A 17,031-nucleotide genomic window follows, 5' to 3' on the forward strand; every position below is an offset into this window, starting at 1 on the left:
ACTTGGCGCACCAGGGACAGGGGTGGGGCTGCCTCCTGGGAGGACTGCCGGGGTCAGCCAATCAGGGAGTCAGGGCATCCTGGTGGGAAGTTCGGCCCCACATTCAGATGCCCCTTCTCGAGGCCTCTTGCAAATACGCTGGGTATTTGGATCTCCTATCCTATGGTGACTTGTCAGATGGATAGTCAGATAGGGTCTGTATTTCCAAAATCTCACTTTATTGGTTAGGGATTTTCATTTTACGGGAATTGATTAAATTAATTGCTGGACTAGGTTTTGTGGAGTGTTATTCCTTGGCATCTTGATAATCCACTGTATTTTCTCACATTCCCTTTTTTTTTCCTGCTAACATATGTTCCTTTTGCTAAATCATAATTTGATAGGCTTATTAATCAAAATGTCTTCTTTTTAGTCAGTAAGTAAATAGTAAACCATGTTTACCTCTCCTGGGCCATGTTTTATGAAAACACTGTTAAAACTATTGCTAATGTATCATCTCAAAAGGAATTTAATTTTTAAAAGTTTTTATTTGACTGTTAACCATAGACCTAAAAGTTTTAATCCGACCTGTTTTGCCATTTTTTCTGAATCCTTCCAAAGATGGTGACCCTCCTTGTCTTGAAGCTGTTCCAACAGAGTCCCTTCTCCATTTGCAGGAGTGATTTAAGGCACAGTTCAAATACGTTTTTTTAGGATTTCTCTAACACACAACCCTGACTGAGATTCTCATTCTCTGAGCGTTTACCTGAGCGTGACCTCAGCCCAGAATTAAGGGGAAGAAATGCTGGGGACATGCAAAGAGACATCCTTTTAATGTTCCGAACAGAAAACACTGCATGATTTGTAGCTCCCACTGCACTCGCTGTGTCCCCACTTGTTACTGGAGAGCACAGGTCCTGTTCAGTTCTGACAAAGCCCCGATGAGAATAGAGGAGAATAAGCTATTCTACAAAGAGGTGGGGTTATTTCAAGCGATTATGAGACAGGCCAAGCTCATGTTGAATTTAGAGATGGTAGGGTAAATCTATACAATGAAGGAAAGTCATTGATTGTTTCATACTGTTTCAGTATATGTTTTTTTAACAAATTGAATGTGATTGAAACATAATTGGCTAGGGATTGCTTTTCAATGAAAAAAAGAGGTCTGAAATACAGTTATTTGCATTCAGATGCTATCCTGCTACTATGGTATTTACTCTTCTTGTGTTTGTTTGGCTAATGTTTACCACATAGCATAATTAGAGTAAGATAGTCAGACATCTGAAGCCTGACACATAATTACAGAGAAAGAGAGAATGCTGACTCATAAAGAATAGATTTTTCCATTTGAGTGGATTCCACTGTCTTAATTAAAAGCCTCAAGAATATTCTCAAGTAAGATTTTAGTTATGATTACATTGCAGTCCAAGCAAAAGAAATGTTGAAATAAGTTGGTTCTTGGAAATTTCTAAAATCCTAAGAGAAATTGCTGTATTCCAGGCACTTTTTCAAGGTGCTTTTAGCTGTGTTAGCTCATTTAATCCCCATAACGCCTGATGGTGGGGTAGGTGTTGTTATTACACCCCCATCCTAAACACTGAACCTCTCTTTCTCACAGACCCAGACTATAACCCAGATAGTCTGACTGCAGTCTGGCTCCTAAAAGAAAACAGTTATGAGTAGATAATTTTATCCCAAAACAAATAATTTTAAAATAGTAATATCTGCCATTTATCATGTTCCTGTTTATGTGTTTGGCTGTGTGCTAAGCACTTTATCTATACATTATTTTATTGAGTCCTCAAAATTCCTGTGAGGTGAAGGATTTATTATCCTTGTCTTATAGAAGACGCAGTTGTAAATTAGGAAAGTTAAGTAACTTGCTGAAGGTCACACCAGAATATTAAGTAGCAGAGCTGAAATTTGAATCTCACTTTTAAAGCCCATATGTATATCCCTGGCTGGTGTAGCTCAGTGGATTGAGTGCTGGCCTGCCAACCAAAGGGTTGTTGGTTCGATTCCCAGTGAGGACACATAACCTAGGTTGTAGGCCAGGTCCCCCCCAGTGAGGGGTGCGTGAGAGGTAACCACACATTGATGTTTCTCTCCCTCTCCTTCTTCCTCCCTTCCCTTCTCTCTAGAAAATAAATGAAACTTTTTTTAAAAAAGTCCATATGTATAACCACTGCTGGGCTCTTTTCCCATATTATAATTCACTATCCCTGTGCCTCATCAGCTTTTATTCCCTTACTAAGTGAAATTGTTGGTAATGAAAAATGTTGATCAAGAAAAGATGAAGTTTTTATGTAGAGCAAAGTTATAATATTAAAACACAACTTAAAATATTTTTGGTTGCCATTTTTGGAGGGAAAAAAAACCTGTCTAGAAACCTATCTTGTACTGTGTTCCAGAATGTATTATAATATTATCCTGGAGTTTTGACATTCCAATATAAACATATTTTGTCTGTGTTTGGAAGATTGTGCTGCCAGAATAACTTTTGCTGAGGAAGTTGGAATGCTAGATCAAGGATTTCATTTTTGTATAGAAAAAGAAATCCATCACAGTACCTATTCAAATAGAACTGGCAGTGAAATTCCTAATTTACATGAGAGAGAAATACTGGTTGTCCAATTGAGGAATTTTTTACTTTAAATAAAATATAAAACAAATAAGATTAATGAGTCAGATTCTTCATTCCTGACCTTATCAAAAGATAATTTGAAAATAAGATTATGGCACAAAAGGCACATTCCCTTTAACTTCATGTAACAAGGGTATGTACTATATTCTGGAAAAACACAAGGGTAAAAAAACAAATAATCACTGAATCTAATTGTGGAGTTGGGCATTAGTAAGACCTGGTATTATACTTACCCTATAAATTGTCATTAAATATTGTACATGTGAAGAGGTCAGTAAGTTTGGGGTGCAATGTGTGTTAAAAATGTTAACTTTCCTCATTGGTAACTGCTTCCACATTTCTGGATGTGTCAGTTAGGATCCTGTTCACTTGAATGGTTCTGTTCATCTGTCCATTTCGAGATGCCTGTTGTAACAGACTGCTCAGGTGCGCCACACCCCTCCCGCTGTCCAGCTAAGCAGACATCATGCGGAACTCCAAGGGGCTTAGTCACTTTTAATTTTAAGGAATTAGCAGAACCCATATATTAATTGGAAATAAAACATTTGGCACACATTTCTTACGGAGTCCTTTATTTGAATTGTGTTTGGTAAAAACAAATATCCGTGTTTATATATTCCTAAGTCTATATGTGCTCAGTTTAATGAAATATCGTGAGTTAAAATGGGAAAAGTAAAAACCGCATGCTTCAGTAATGCAGCAATATAGATACAAGAGCATTTAGCTTTCCTTTTGCTTTCCTTTGGGGATGGATTATGGCAGACACAGGCATGAAGAAATGTTTTGGAGCAAAGAACTTATTTTCCTTTTCTGTGTCTTCCCTCCCAGAAAATGGGCCTTCTCTTATATTTTATAAAATAAGTGAATGGCATCGTATTTGGGCATAGGAATACAAAAGAGCTTTCCTCATACTTAGGTCTCATGCCTTTCTTTTAATAAGTGTTACTTGTAGAGGAATTATATGCTTTAATAAAACTGCAAAAATGTAACTTAGTTATCCATGGACAATTCTGATCATAAAACTGAAATATACAAAAAATTCTAAGACTATTTTTGCCTTTTATCTTAAAGAATATCATTTGGATTCAAAGAATATTATTTCCAATTTAATATAAAACAAGTTCAGAAAATTACATAAGCTAATTTTGGCATAGTCAGATGATTTTAGCATGAAATTACCAAGTCTATTTCAGCACTGGTTTTACAAAGAGGACATAGTTCTCCAGTCATCTCAACTGATGTTCTTTCTCCAATTATCAGTGATTTTCTTATATTTGTTTTCACTATACCTCCATTTTTACTGTGGAATGAAAGCCTTCATAGTCATTTAATTGGTTTCTCTTGAGAAAAAAGTTTTTATTGCATAAAACAGTGATTCTTCCCCACTATTAAGTAAGCAAGTATTCTTCTGCAGTTGTTATAAGTTGTTTTCAGTTTGACTAAGCCAGGGAGCTCAGACTCCAGTGAAATTTCATGTGTCCCCAGAAATGGTCTTGCTAAGACGTGAACATTTATTGCATGCTTACTCTGTTAGCATCATTGTGTTACATTATTATTCCAAATACAGAATAAACTAATGCCTTTATAATTAAGACTATAAAGTTCCTTTATATTTTGTTGGAATATTTGGTTTCAAATGTATTTTCCCTTTTAAAAAAATTACCAGAAGTGTGTCTGGGTCTTCAAGAAACTCAGGGTATATTTGTAAAGGTATCAACACCTATGAAACAACAGAACATGAATACAGCGTATTATAAAGTATTGAGGTGTGTGGACCAGCATCATAACCTACACAGCCTCAGGAAATGACGAAGTGAAATTTATTTTGAACTCTGAAAATGGAATAGATTAGCTTGAAAATGTTAAATCCCTGAAATTTAGCTTTAAAGAAAATGTAAGGACCGACCACCCAAAATCAAATTATCCGACTTGACTTTGAATGGTAGGCACACAATGAACATACAGATCATGTATCATAGAACTGTATACTCGAAACCTGTATGACCCTATAAACCAATGTCACCCCAGTAAATTTAGTTTTTAAAAAATTAAAGAAAATATAAGTAGCTTGCCTGGTTCTCTTTAAAGCCAGTTTTGTCCCTGACTTAAGGGTAAAACTATGAAGTAAGATTGTAATAAGTCCATCCCATTTTAGAGCATCCTTGTCATGTTTAAATTAGCATTAAATCATTCTTGGTCTCAAAGAGGTGGGATCATTCAGCCTATGAATCTGACCTGATTAAGCCAGGCCAAGCTTCCTGGAATTGAGTTTGATTCTCCCGAGCCAATCTCAGCCTCAACCCCAGGTCCTGGAGCTGAGTTGTACAGTGAATTGATTAAATGGTGTGGACTTTCAAAGCATTCTCTTTCTTCAAATCGTCTTATCAAACAGTACAAGTAGAATTCCTCATGAATACATGTCTCAATTTGAAGTTGAATTATTCAATAACTACATTTCTCAGAATAATCTTAACACCATTCTTAGCTTTAAAATATCTTTTCTGAACAGTGAATGAAAATTGATAAGGAGGAAATGGACATTTAGATGTTATTAGCATTCATTGCTTCTTAGTAGAACTAAAAATTCTAACATTTTAGGGGTACTATTTGTTCTTAAATTTAAAAAAGCAGTTGATGAGATGCAGTGTTAAACCATTTAAGGTGTTTCTATTATAAAATATTGAAATGCCTGTTATTTTTCAGAGACCAGCAAGCTGATGATGTCAAAGAAGACCGTGAAGAGAGAACAGAAAGTGAAGTGAAGACACCGCATGAAGCCAGAGGTAGGCATAATCTCGTTTTATTGGTGGATATTACTAGTCATACCCAACAATCAAAACTTCCCTGGATCTGGCAGTCATCCTTACATTAAAGATAAACTCCATTTGGTTGTCTGTTCCATTCTCACAGACAGTAAAGTTTAATAAGGATAAATTTAGTACGTATTTCATCATGATACAGACTTACCTGTACTTACAGTTTATTTCACATGTGTGTTCCATGTCATATGTAAAGTTTGGGTATGATACTCAGTTTGGTCTTTGCATTACATTTTCTTTGGTATTCTTGATGTGACTTGCTTTACATTTTTTAGACTCATCTAAGGATGTGTATTGAGATCCAAATAAAATTAATATGGTTTTAATTTAATACCACAGATGAACAGAAAATCACTTGAATGTTTTTAGTTGTACTGGAGAAAATAATGGCTCTTAACATCTTTGCTAACAAGGTATTGCAGTGGCTTAGCTAAGCAGTGAAGTCATAATTACTGTTAATCATAGTATAGATTGTATTTATAATTTATCCACAGGTCTATAATTATTATTTATTTTTTATAAGAAAGTGTTGGCCCGATTATGATTTAATGATTGTCCCTAAGGCCTTTGCTCTTCGTGTGCATTTTTTGGTTCAGATTATCACATAAGATTTGTGAACAGCACCTAATGATTGTCTTCCTGTAATAAACTATACCATCAGGGATACTTTGATTTTCATATCTGATTTTCATAAAGCAGTAATTTAAGATTAATTTAAAAGTTTGTGGTTTGGACCACAGCCTTCATTTTCAGCTCAGCTCTACCAGTTGAGTGTGCGGCTGGCTTTGGGCACAGTTTCCTCCTCTGTTTTGTCAAGTTGATGTAGTATTAGTACCTGTATTGTCATGGTCATCATTGGATTGTCCTCAGGAATAGATGCACCAGTGGCTGAAGCTGCATGGAGGAGTAGTCATCGTCGTCGTTGTCGTCTGTGGTCCAAACCACCACTCACAAAGACAGGACGCAGCCTTTATTTAAGAACACGATAGATCTGGATGATAAAAAACCTTCATAAATTAAATGTTTTTCTTCCTTTTTAAATACCAGAAACATTTAAAATAATCAAACCCTTGCATAACACTGCCTGTGTGCAAGGCATTGTTTTAAGCAAATTGCAAGTGTTGCTGCACTTACTCCCTCCTGTAAGAGCCCTCTGAGGAGCTGCCGTCACCACCCCTCTGGACAGAGCAGGAAGCAGACGCACTGAGAGGTGCTCAGTGAGATGCCCAGGATTACAGCCAGCAGGCAGCAGGGCAGGAACACAAACCGTGGCCACCTGGCGGGTTTGTATGCAGCGCTACATTAAATACCGCCAAACATACTAAAGACAGCCGTGGCTAGAACTTTTAAATTAGTCTTAAATTACTACTTTATGAAAATCAGATATGTAGTAGTAGTAGTGTGGAATAAGTGTCTATTGAATGGAATTGCCGATTATGAAACTTCCGATGGATTCATAGCAAAATCTTCTAGACTCTGAACTTCTTTTTTGTTTTTTATTGGCTTCATTATGGCTGAATAACCTTTTTATTTTATTAAACTATTCTTGATATACAACATACTAGTTTCAGGTGTACATCACAGTAACTTAATACCTGTATATACATTACATAATGAGTCTGTTATGATCTTATTGATTCTATTCCCTATGCCGTACATTGTATCCCCGTGATTTATTATTTTATAACTGCAAATGTGTACCTTTCAATCTCCTTTTTGCCCTTTGCCCTGCCATGCTTCCTCCTGGAAACCAATGCTTGCTCTCTGTCCACATGTAGACTCTGAACTTTCTAAGGAAGCATTAATTTGATAACCCTTTCAGGTTCTCTTTCAGACTTGGTGATCTATTCAACTTTTCTTTGCTGAGCTGATTTTGATCATTATTTTCCTGAAAACAATCTATTTAATGGAGAATTTCAGGTTTACTAACGTGATTTGAAAGGTGCTCTTTTTTCATGGTAGTTTTAGCTTTTCAAACTTTGTATATTTTTATTCTATTTTTCTTGATTCAGATAGCCTGAGTTTTTGTTTTGTTATTCTTTTTGTTTTATTATTATTTCTTCTATTCTTTTTTATTCTGGAAACATTACTAGGATTTATATATAATTTTTAATTATTTATCTCACCTACAAAGGTCAATTTGCATACTTTAATTACCGCCTTATTTTTTCTGCTAGTGAAAGGGAACTGCATACAATAAGTTGCTTTAAGAATTTTCTAAATGAGATTTAGCTATTAATATCTCATCCAGTTTTAGCCTCCTAAAATGAGTTTGATAGCTTTCTTGTTCAGCTTTTGAAATATTTTGTATAAAACTTTTATAAATTAATTTTATCTGTAGTGGAATTGTGTTACCCTTGTTAGCTCTCATTTAACTTCTTTCTTAGTTTTAAATTACCTTTATTTTTTTGAAAAATTCTTCCAGTTTTATTTTGTGTGGAAAAGATTTGGATGTTACATCCAAATCTTTCTGATGTTACTATAGTTTATTTTATTACATGTTTGTTCCTGGACCCCGTGGACCTTCAGTTTCGAACAAGCTCTTACGGAATCTGGGACTCTTCCACGGTGTCTTGCTGACATTGGGGGTAGCTTGGATCGAAGGTCATAGGTGGAGGTGTCAGTTCTTCCTGTCACCCACCTCTCAGTTTCCAACAGAGCCCTGACCCGCTATCTTAGATTGGGAAATGGGGAACCACTCCCTGAGAGTGTTGTGTGCAGGTTTCCCGAGGCCCCGGGAGCAAGGCCTGTGAGAGAGGGAGCGGCAGGACTGAGCAGAATGAGAAGGGGAGCTGTGATCCCGTTGTAACAGAGGCCTCAGTCTGTCCCATGAGGAGCTCAGGGTGAAAGCCCGAATTAGCGCAGGAGAACCAGGCCTTTGAGCCTGTACTTTGAGAAGGAATATTTTAGCTCTGAAGGGCAGTTTGAGTGGCACCCACAGTATCCACTGCGCCCCTCCCCCTGCCACCCCCCTGTTCTTTGGTCTCTGATTTGCCTTTAAGAAAAATAAAACAGAACTGGAAAACAGGGTAACCTAATTCATTCTGATCTTTTCAGTTGCAAACAATGAACCTGGTTCCCAAATTCAGTCTTTTTTCATAATTTTGTCTGAGATGTCATGAGCTCTCGATTTTTTTTTTAGACCCAGGTCTTTTTTATTTAAAAAAGAAAACTTCCTTCAGTTAAAATTTTGATTATTACTCCTGCTCCATTTGTTCTCTCTCTCTGAGTGCTAATACCTGTTATTCTTGGGGTAGAGCCAAGGGATGACATTCAAAATATGTAACAATTGGTTTGGCAGCCAACAGTACATGGACAAATTACAACAAACACTGCTCTTAGTTCTGGAGCAGATTTTGGAATCTGCCAGCTGTACCATGAGTCACCACCCTCAGTTGCTAGATCTTAGAGAAGTACTACAAGGGTGATATTTTAACAACTAGGTATTTTGTGATGTTCTAGATATGTTTCTCAAGTCAAAATATCTCCCTCAGCCTCTTGCTCTGTCAAATCTATTCACTAACTTTAAGATGAATTTTTACAGTAGTTGTTTATACTTTCCTTTAAGTTCCTACATTGGCGTGTTCTTCAAATTTAAACTCATATTCCTGGGAAAAGTATAGTTTTGTTTTCTCTCTCATGAATGCATTCTCTGTCGTGGGTGGCTGATATACAGAAAGAATTGAATTCCATTTTGTAATGTACTAGATTCTCACTTGAAAAATCAGGTTTGCTTTTTATCTCCATAGGAATTTGTTATTTTGGTTGTTACCCTTGAATTGGCCTTCCAGTATCTTTCATGCCCGAGTTAAGTATCTTGGAGTTAATTTTATCTACATTTTTTTCATGCTACGATCCATTTACTTTACCCAATCACTGTTACTGTTCACCCTTTTATATTTAGTCACCAGTTAGTAACTCCTTTTAATTTTTTTTTTTTTTAGTAGACAGATGTGTTCCATTTCTTCTGGCTTTTTCTGCCTTACAATGAGAGCATTTTTATAGGCTCTCAGAATATTAACCTTAAAGGGTTACTGATTGACTCCTTTTCATTTTTGCCTTTGTAACATGCAATACACTTTGAGTGATGGGCCTTTCTTTCAAGACAGGAATAATTTCTCCCATTTGCTGAGTCTTCACCATATGTCAGACATTGGGATAAGCACTTTTAAAATACCATGTGATTTTTGCAACAGTCTTGTTACATTGACTTAGCCAAGATCATAGAGCTGGTCGGTGACAGAGCAGGGACTTGAATCTTTCGGACTCCTGAACTCACCCTCTTGACCATGGCCCCATTATTTTGTAGTAGGAGGCCAAAGATCCAGAGTCATTTTCTGATGCCTCTCTCGCAGTGTGGCTTCCTGCATGTCCGGCCTCGGTTTCCTCACCTCAGGGGAAAGCTGCCTCTGAGCATTGTTTTGAAACTAAAACAAAACAAGGCAGTTAGACATTCTGGTTTCATTTCTGTCACTGGCTTAAAGGGATGGTGATGAGTCATGAGAAGAAGTCAGCGGCTGTGGCTTGTCAACTTAGGGTTGTTCTGACTTGGAAATAGTCAGATCTTGGGAGATCTGAGTCTGAACAGAGCAGGGAACACGATGGGTTCTTCTCCTTCCCCCGGCCACTTGTGCTGCGTGGGCAGCCCACCACGCAGTGCTCCTGCTGGGCCCCCGTTGGGAGCTGTCCTGTGGGAAGCAGGTTCTCTTCCTCCATGGTGGTGAGGACATCTTCCTCCTGAGACACTTCAAGTTTGCTTTAGATGGTGCTCCTCACGCTGAAGACTTACTGTCTTGATTCTACATGAAGCATTGGCAGCTTTTTCTTTCAGGATCGCCTGTATCAGAAATGTTTAATTGTGGGAGTCACTCTTCCACTTGTCTTTTTCCTAACCCTAAGCTAAACAAGAATTTGAACACCTGTTCTCTCAACCATAATTGAGAGACAACATGGTGAGCAAGTTTGTATTTGCAAATTTCTGCTTAGGGAAAACTACATTATTATCTACTTTATATCAAGAAAGTCTGTAGAGGTACACTGCATCAACATAGGCCTCCACAGTTTCTGATGCATTGTGAGTGCTGAATAAGTGGTTGCAAGTGAACAATTTCCACGTAGTAAATAGTAACCACAAACATTAGAGGCAGACCTGCACTATCCATTCTGCAAGTGTCAGCATAGGAATACATTCGCATCTGATAGTTGTCCAGAGAGATGAAATAGCAGTAAAGCCATACAAAGATCCAGAGTTCTCTCTCTTAACACTACTGCCACTTAATATTTTCTTGCTTCCAATATTAAAGAAGCCCAGAAATTCATGATGTTTTAATTCCAAAAATGCATTAATTGTTTCCCAAGTCATTAAAGTGAGGTTTCTATTTTTTTGTTGTTGTTATTTTTTGAGTAGCAATAAGGAGTTTATTTAATATCAGCTCCTGGTTTTATATTATAATAAATTCATATATAATAAATTTTATATTATAATAAATAAATTATAATGTGTTATAATAAATTATCTAAATTTTAATATCTAAGTTTTGGACAATTTATATATGAAATGTTATATATACCTGCAGTTTTTAACTGTATCATATTGTATGCATTTTTGCATAAAAATACTAATTATAAAATAATATTAAACTTGGCCTCTGTAGATGGGTATAGTATCATTTAATGAACCAATCTATTGATTATCAAAACTAGTTGTTTTCTGTCTCTATTACAAGCACTATTGCCTTAAACCTTAGTGGTGATTAGAATGAGATTTGTGTGCGTGTGACATAAAATACATATAAGTGGGTTAGCGGAGTTTATTTTTCTCTCACATAGAGGAAGTTCAAAAGTAGGTACTCCAGGATTTAATGGTACTCAACAGTATCAGGAAATCAGGTTCCATCGACCTTGTTGCTCTGTTTTGCATTGTCTGTTCCCAAGGCTGTATCTTGCTCGACAGCGGTTCTGGTAGACTAGCCATTCAGTTAGTGTTCTACCCAGTAAGAAGGGGAAGGCAGGATGAGCGAGTGGTGGTGGGCACGTGAAGTACTCTCACCCTTTTAAGGGTGCTTCCAAGATGTTGCAGATACCACTTCTGTTCATATCCCATTAGTCATATGGCCAGTCTACCTGCAGGAGAAGCTGGAACATACAGTCTTCATTTTTGATACAATTATGTACCTAGCAGAGACTTTCTTATAGATGATTGTTAGCATTCATGCTTAAGTAGTTCCTTGAAATGATCTTTTAGACTGGGAATTGCTGAATTAAAGGATAATAACTCAGGGGAACCTGTTTCAGGTGAGAGCGAACACTTTTCCCAAAGCTTTCTCAGACATTAAGTATTTTCTACTTTCTTTAGCTTGATGGTGATAAGAGTGGGAGACTTTTTTTTAAGGATTTTATTTACTTTTAGAGAAAGGGAGGGGGAGAAAGAAAGGGCAAAAAACATCAATGTGTGGTTGCCTCTCATGCACCCCTAACTGAGGACCTGGATGGTAAGCCAGGCATATGCACTGGCTGGGAATCGAACTGGCAACCCTTTGGTTGCAGGCCAGCACTCAGGCCACGAGTCACATCAGCCGGGGTGGGAGACATTTTTTATCACACCAGAAGGTGCAGTCTGATCAGTCCAGACCATTCCGCTGTTATTCAGGGTATTCCTCATACCCTGTGATATCTTATGGCTTGCAGGGCCAGAGATCTTAGTGGTACTGTATCCTAAGGCTGAACTACATTTTAGCTGGCCCTGGTCTGATTTCTGCATGGGTTTTGGTCTCCTAATTTGGCATACAAAGGTTTTCTTTCAGACCTCTTTTCTACTAAAACATCATGACCCTTATGCCTCCTCTGTATGACCTGAAGGTTCTGTGTCTGTCTGTCTATCTCTTATTTATGTATATGTTTCACTAAAAGCTTTTTTAAGAAAAATAGTGATTATTTGATTGAATATTAGTCTGAGTAGATTGATGTGTTTATAAACATAATGAATATTATGACTGTGCACTATACTGTTTCTCATTATTAGGTATTATAAAGTTTCTTTATATTAATTTAACCTTTTTTTATTACCATTTAGTCCCCGTGTACCCTCTTCCCCCAGCAGTCACCACACTGTCGTTCATGTCCATGAGTCCTTTTTCCTTTTTGATGAGTTAGCATTGTAGCTCAGCTGGTGTGAAGGGGAGAATACATGTGGGGAAGGTGCCTTTCTTCTCATGGGCTTTAAGTAAGTTTCTAGAAAAGATTTTTGTTCAAAAGGACCTTAAGGAGATCATTATTGACAAACTCTTAACAGTCCCAAGGATGTAAAATCATTTGCTAAAAAATGATTCTTTCAGGAGAGCAATAGTAAACTAGGCTTGGATCCAGAAGATCTAGCCTATAAATAGAATATTCTGTAGTTTAATTTTGATCTGCACAAATGAAAAATGACAAAAGCATTTGCCATCCTGTTGTTTTTATTGCAATAATGTCCCATTTCAAAAAAGTTGAGTTGGCTATTTCAGAAGTCAAGGTGATTAAAATTGAAAGACCAAAACAGGACTGAGATAAAAGAAGAGAACAGCCCACACACAGTAGTCAAACTTGAGCATTCAGAGCTGAAAGGCGAACAAGGGAAACAAATACAGTTTCCAAAGCTGAGAGTTGTTTTCCTTGCCATTAAGCTCTAAGGGAAATTTCTTACCTGAAACATTGAATGACAGAATGACAAGTGTCTTCAGTGGGTGATGTAGCAAACATGTACAGATTGTGTCTTCTGGTCACCTTCAGGTGACCTTCAGTGAAGAACACAGGAGAGTATAATTATTCAAGGACTATAATGTTGAAATGAACCAATGCCCATTATTTGGGGGAGATGCATGGCTTTGAGGACTTTTTTTTTTTTTTTTTTTTTTGCTGCTTTTCAGAGAGTAATTTCCCATTTCTTTTCAATCAACCAGGTGCCCGGGAAGAGCCCAGCGTCCAGCAGGCACAGCGTCGGTCGGCTGTCTTTCTGTCCTTTAAGTCCCCAATTCCATGTCTGCCCTTGCGCTGGGAGCAGCAGAGCAAACTTCTGCCAACTGTAGCTGGAATCCCTGCCAGTAAAGTTTCCAAATGGAGCACAGATGAGGTATATCTTATTGTCTCTGCCTGCCAGGGGCCAGCTGTAGGAGTGCTACTGGCCGGAGGAGTGAACACATTAATGGGGGTGGGGGTGGGATGGTCTTTTCTTCTGAAAGATAAGAAGTTATTCAGAGAGAAATAACTAGAACATGTAGGTTAAACAGTTGGAACCTGTTTGAGCATTGAGTTTCTGACTTACTTTTAAACTGGAATTTTGATCTTATTTTTGACAGGTATCAGAATTCATCCAGAGCTTACCTGGGTGTGAAGAACATGGAAAGGTATTTAAGGATGAAGTAAGTGTTCCACTACATTGCAGTATGTGATTTAATGGGATCAGAGCACCGACGTGCAGTGAAGGGTGAAATCTCTGCCTTGGCAGGGGAGGAAAAGGACGGGTTGTGTTGTAACTGACAGACGGATGGAGAGTTGTCTAACAAGCAGCATTAATAAGTTGTATAAGGATGTCTTTGTGAGATTAGATGCAAAGGAAATGTTTATACCACTTTATGATGCCCCAAAGCAATAGCACTAGACTCATTATTTTTAAAAAAACTAAATAAAAATGAACATAAAACTTAATAACATGCATTTATATAGTTATAGCAGAGAAAGGAACCAAAAAAGGAAATACCAGTTTATTTCTAGTACAAGGAAATTCATTCCCATTATCTTATTTTCAAACATGATTTTAATGGCACCAAGATTAACTAATCCATTTGATGCCTATATGTCCTATTATTATCCTTATTAAAATGATCCTTCAGATCTTATATATTTATCAGTAATGTTTTTAATAACCGATACACATTACAGTCAGCTGTTGGAAAATTATTTTTTAATTGTTCTCATCTCCTTGTCCAGAACTTCAGTGTGAAGGATGATTAATGATGATATCACCTATATGGATGGAGCATTAAAACAAAAAGGAACTCGGGCTGTGCTGCACTAGAAATAATGCTGTCTTGCCTGTCGGCTCCTCCCAGAACAGTCAGTCAGCCCTTAGATCTTAATCTGAGAAGGCTTTCCTCCAACATCTGCCGCCTGCAGTTTATAAGTGTATACAGCGTGTTTGCTCCTGTGTTTGCCGTCAACTGTTAAGCATCACACACCTCAATCAGGAGCAACACTGCAGGCCCGTCAAGAGAGCTGAGAGTCCAGCTCCGGGTCTCCCGTGCCATTACACGCTCAGCTGTCCTGCCTGCTTTAGTTGGATGCCTGTTGAAATGCACAGGGATCTGATTTCCAACACCGTTTCTCTGATTTCTGTTCTTACTAATGTTTTATCTTCTTTCTTGTTGATCTTTAATTGAAAATTATTCATATTTTGAGTTTCTTTTCTTCCTCCTAAGTGTCTTTGTCGACTACTCTCGGTTAGTTTCCATCCCAACTGCCCACTCACTCCTCAACCAGCTGTTTTTTCCCCCACAGCACTAACCACCTTTTAGAATTAATGACTATCAATTACTTTTAATTAATTTGCTTATTATGCTTTTTGCTTACAGTCGGTCCCCCAGTACTAGAATTTAAACTCCATGAGGCATTTTTATTTGCTTATTTGCTTGTTTTTGTGATCTGTTTTTTTTTTTTTCCTTTGCTGTGTATCCAAGCCCAAGAAGAGTGTTTGGAACATAATAGATGTTTATTTAGTTTTTAGTATGTGAGTATACTCACATTTTTACATCCTGAGAAAGGCACCCGAAGGGCATGCTGCAGTGGTTTGCAGAGTTACAGCACTGGAAAAGAACCCGTGTGCGCAGTGGGAAGAGGGATGGCATGGAAGGTGGGAGCCCGCAGCCTCCATGTCATCCTCCTCCTTGTTTTTTTAATAATACATATTACAAAAGCAACAAACAAAAAGTAAACCCAGTAATACATTGCAGTGATCACTGTTCTTAGAAAGTACTTTTCTCAATTAGGTTTGCTTCCTGCCAGTTGAGGTCTGTCCTTGTGGCTGTGCATCAGAGCAGCCTGTATGTAATAGACTGGCATTAGCCTCAGATGATTTTTTTTCCTTTCCAGTGTGACCACGAATATACCAAATACCAAAACTTTATTCCACACCTAGCTTTCAGATCCCAGCCTTACTGTGCTCTGAATGGTACTTCCATCAGTCATCTGTCACGTTAAACTCTGACATAGTCTCAGAAGGACATTCCACAGAGCCCAAGGTTATTAATAAAACAATTCAGCCTTTGTAGTGAGCTCCTTAGGAACTGGGCCGGTAGCTGACATTTTCATTCATGATTTAGAAGGTTTCTCTCAGGCCATTCATTTTGCTAAGGTCTTTCTTGGTTGAGTGAAGTGTTATTAGATCTGCCCCTCTGCTTGGCCTTGCTTTATCAGAAGGCTGTCATAGCACAAGCAAATGAGACCAGAGCAAATGATGCCAAAACACAGTGGACCATTTCTCATACCTGCCACTTAACACATCTTACACTCAAATTAACATCGGAGTGTCTTTCCTTCTCTTCAAAGACAGCAGTGTGTTTCATTGTTGAGAAGTAGTAACTTAATACATAATTATTATTGAAGTGGTATACGATGACTGTAGTTCTTGCTGATTAAGTATATGGGCAGTTTAGATTTACAGGGTTTTGTGGGGGGTGTTTTTGAGGATAAAGGGAAATTTTAAGAAATAGCTACTTAATTATATCTGCCTCTACCTGCTAGTGAACTGCTTACAGAATGTTGAGTAGTATTTGTTTGCTGGGGCTGCTGTGGCAAACACCATAAGCCTGTAGCTTCAACAGCAGACATGTATGGTTGCCCAAGTCTGGAGGCTAGAAGGGTTTGACAAGGGAGGTTCCTTATTCCAAGGGCCGTGGGAAAGGACCTGCTGCAGGCTTCTGTCCTTGGATCACAGGTGGCGTTTGTTGTCTCCACACCGTCTTCCCTCTGTAGGTGTCTGTCTCTGTGCCCAGATTTCCCATTTTTATAAGGACACCAGTCATGTTGGATTCCAGGCCCAGTCTAATCTAGTATGACCTCCTCTTAATTCTGTATGCAGGGACCCTGTTTCCTAATGAGACCACATATTGAGGTTATTGGAGGGTTAGGACTTCAACGTAGGGATTTGGGAGGGACTCAGTTCAACCCATAACAGTACATTGTTGTCAGTGTTTCCAGCATACTCTGAGGAAAAATCAAACACGTGATTTACTTTTTGTGCAAAAATGAAAAAGCTGAAAGAGAAGTGCAGTGACTGTTTTAAGATGGTAGAACTCCCCAAGAGCTGAAAGTCATATAAAAAGACTCTACTCCGTTGCTCTGCCCACTAAACTAGACATCGACTTCCTAGAGGTGTCTCGTGGAACCTCAAAGCATGCTGTTCTGCAGGAGCATAGACTTTTAGTCTCAGAAGGGACGCAGAGGGAAACGGTGTTTCTCACAGTTACCCAAGTAGAGGAAGGACCAACCTAGAGTCCACAACTCTCAACACCAGTCTTGTGTTCTTCCAGCTATACTGTTGATTGCCCTTAATAGTAA

The 17,031-nt window shown here is 38.0% G+C and overlaps 1 protein-coding gene across 10 annotated transcripts in view; it reads left to right on the forward strand.

Moving 5' to 3' along the window:
* Nucleotides 1-17,031, forward strand: part of L3MBTL3 (L3MBTL histone methyl-lysine binding protein 3) — a 97,796-nt gene that overhangs the window by 78,350 nt on the left and 2,415 nt on the right. For all 10 annotated transcript variants that reach the window (XM_036024696.1, XM_028509354.2, XM_036024702.1 and 7 more), the window contains 3 exons: nt 5,327-5,406; nt 13,380-13,549; nt 13,776-13,838. In XM_036024696.1, coding sequence (XP_035880589.1) covers nt 5,327-5,406; nt 13,380-13,549; nt 13,776-13,838 — 313 coding nt within the window. The remainder of the gene's footprint in view (nt 1-5,326; nt 5,407-13,379; nt 13,550-13,775; nt 13,839-17,031) is intronic.

This window comes from Phyllostomus discolor, chromosome 4 (assembly GCF_004126475.2).
Source record: "Phyllostomus discolor isolate MPI-MPIP mPhyDis1 chromosome 4, mPhyDis1.pri.v3, whole genome shotgun sequence".
Lineage (NCBI taxonomy): Eukaryota > Metazoa > Chordata > Mammalia > Chiroptera > Phyllostomidae > Phyllostomus > Phyllostomus discolor.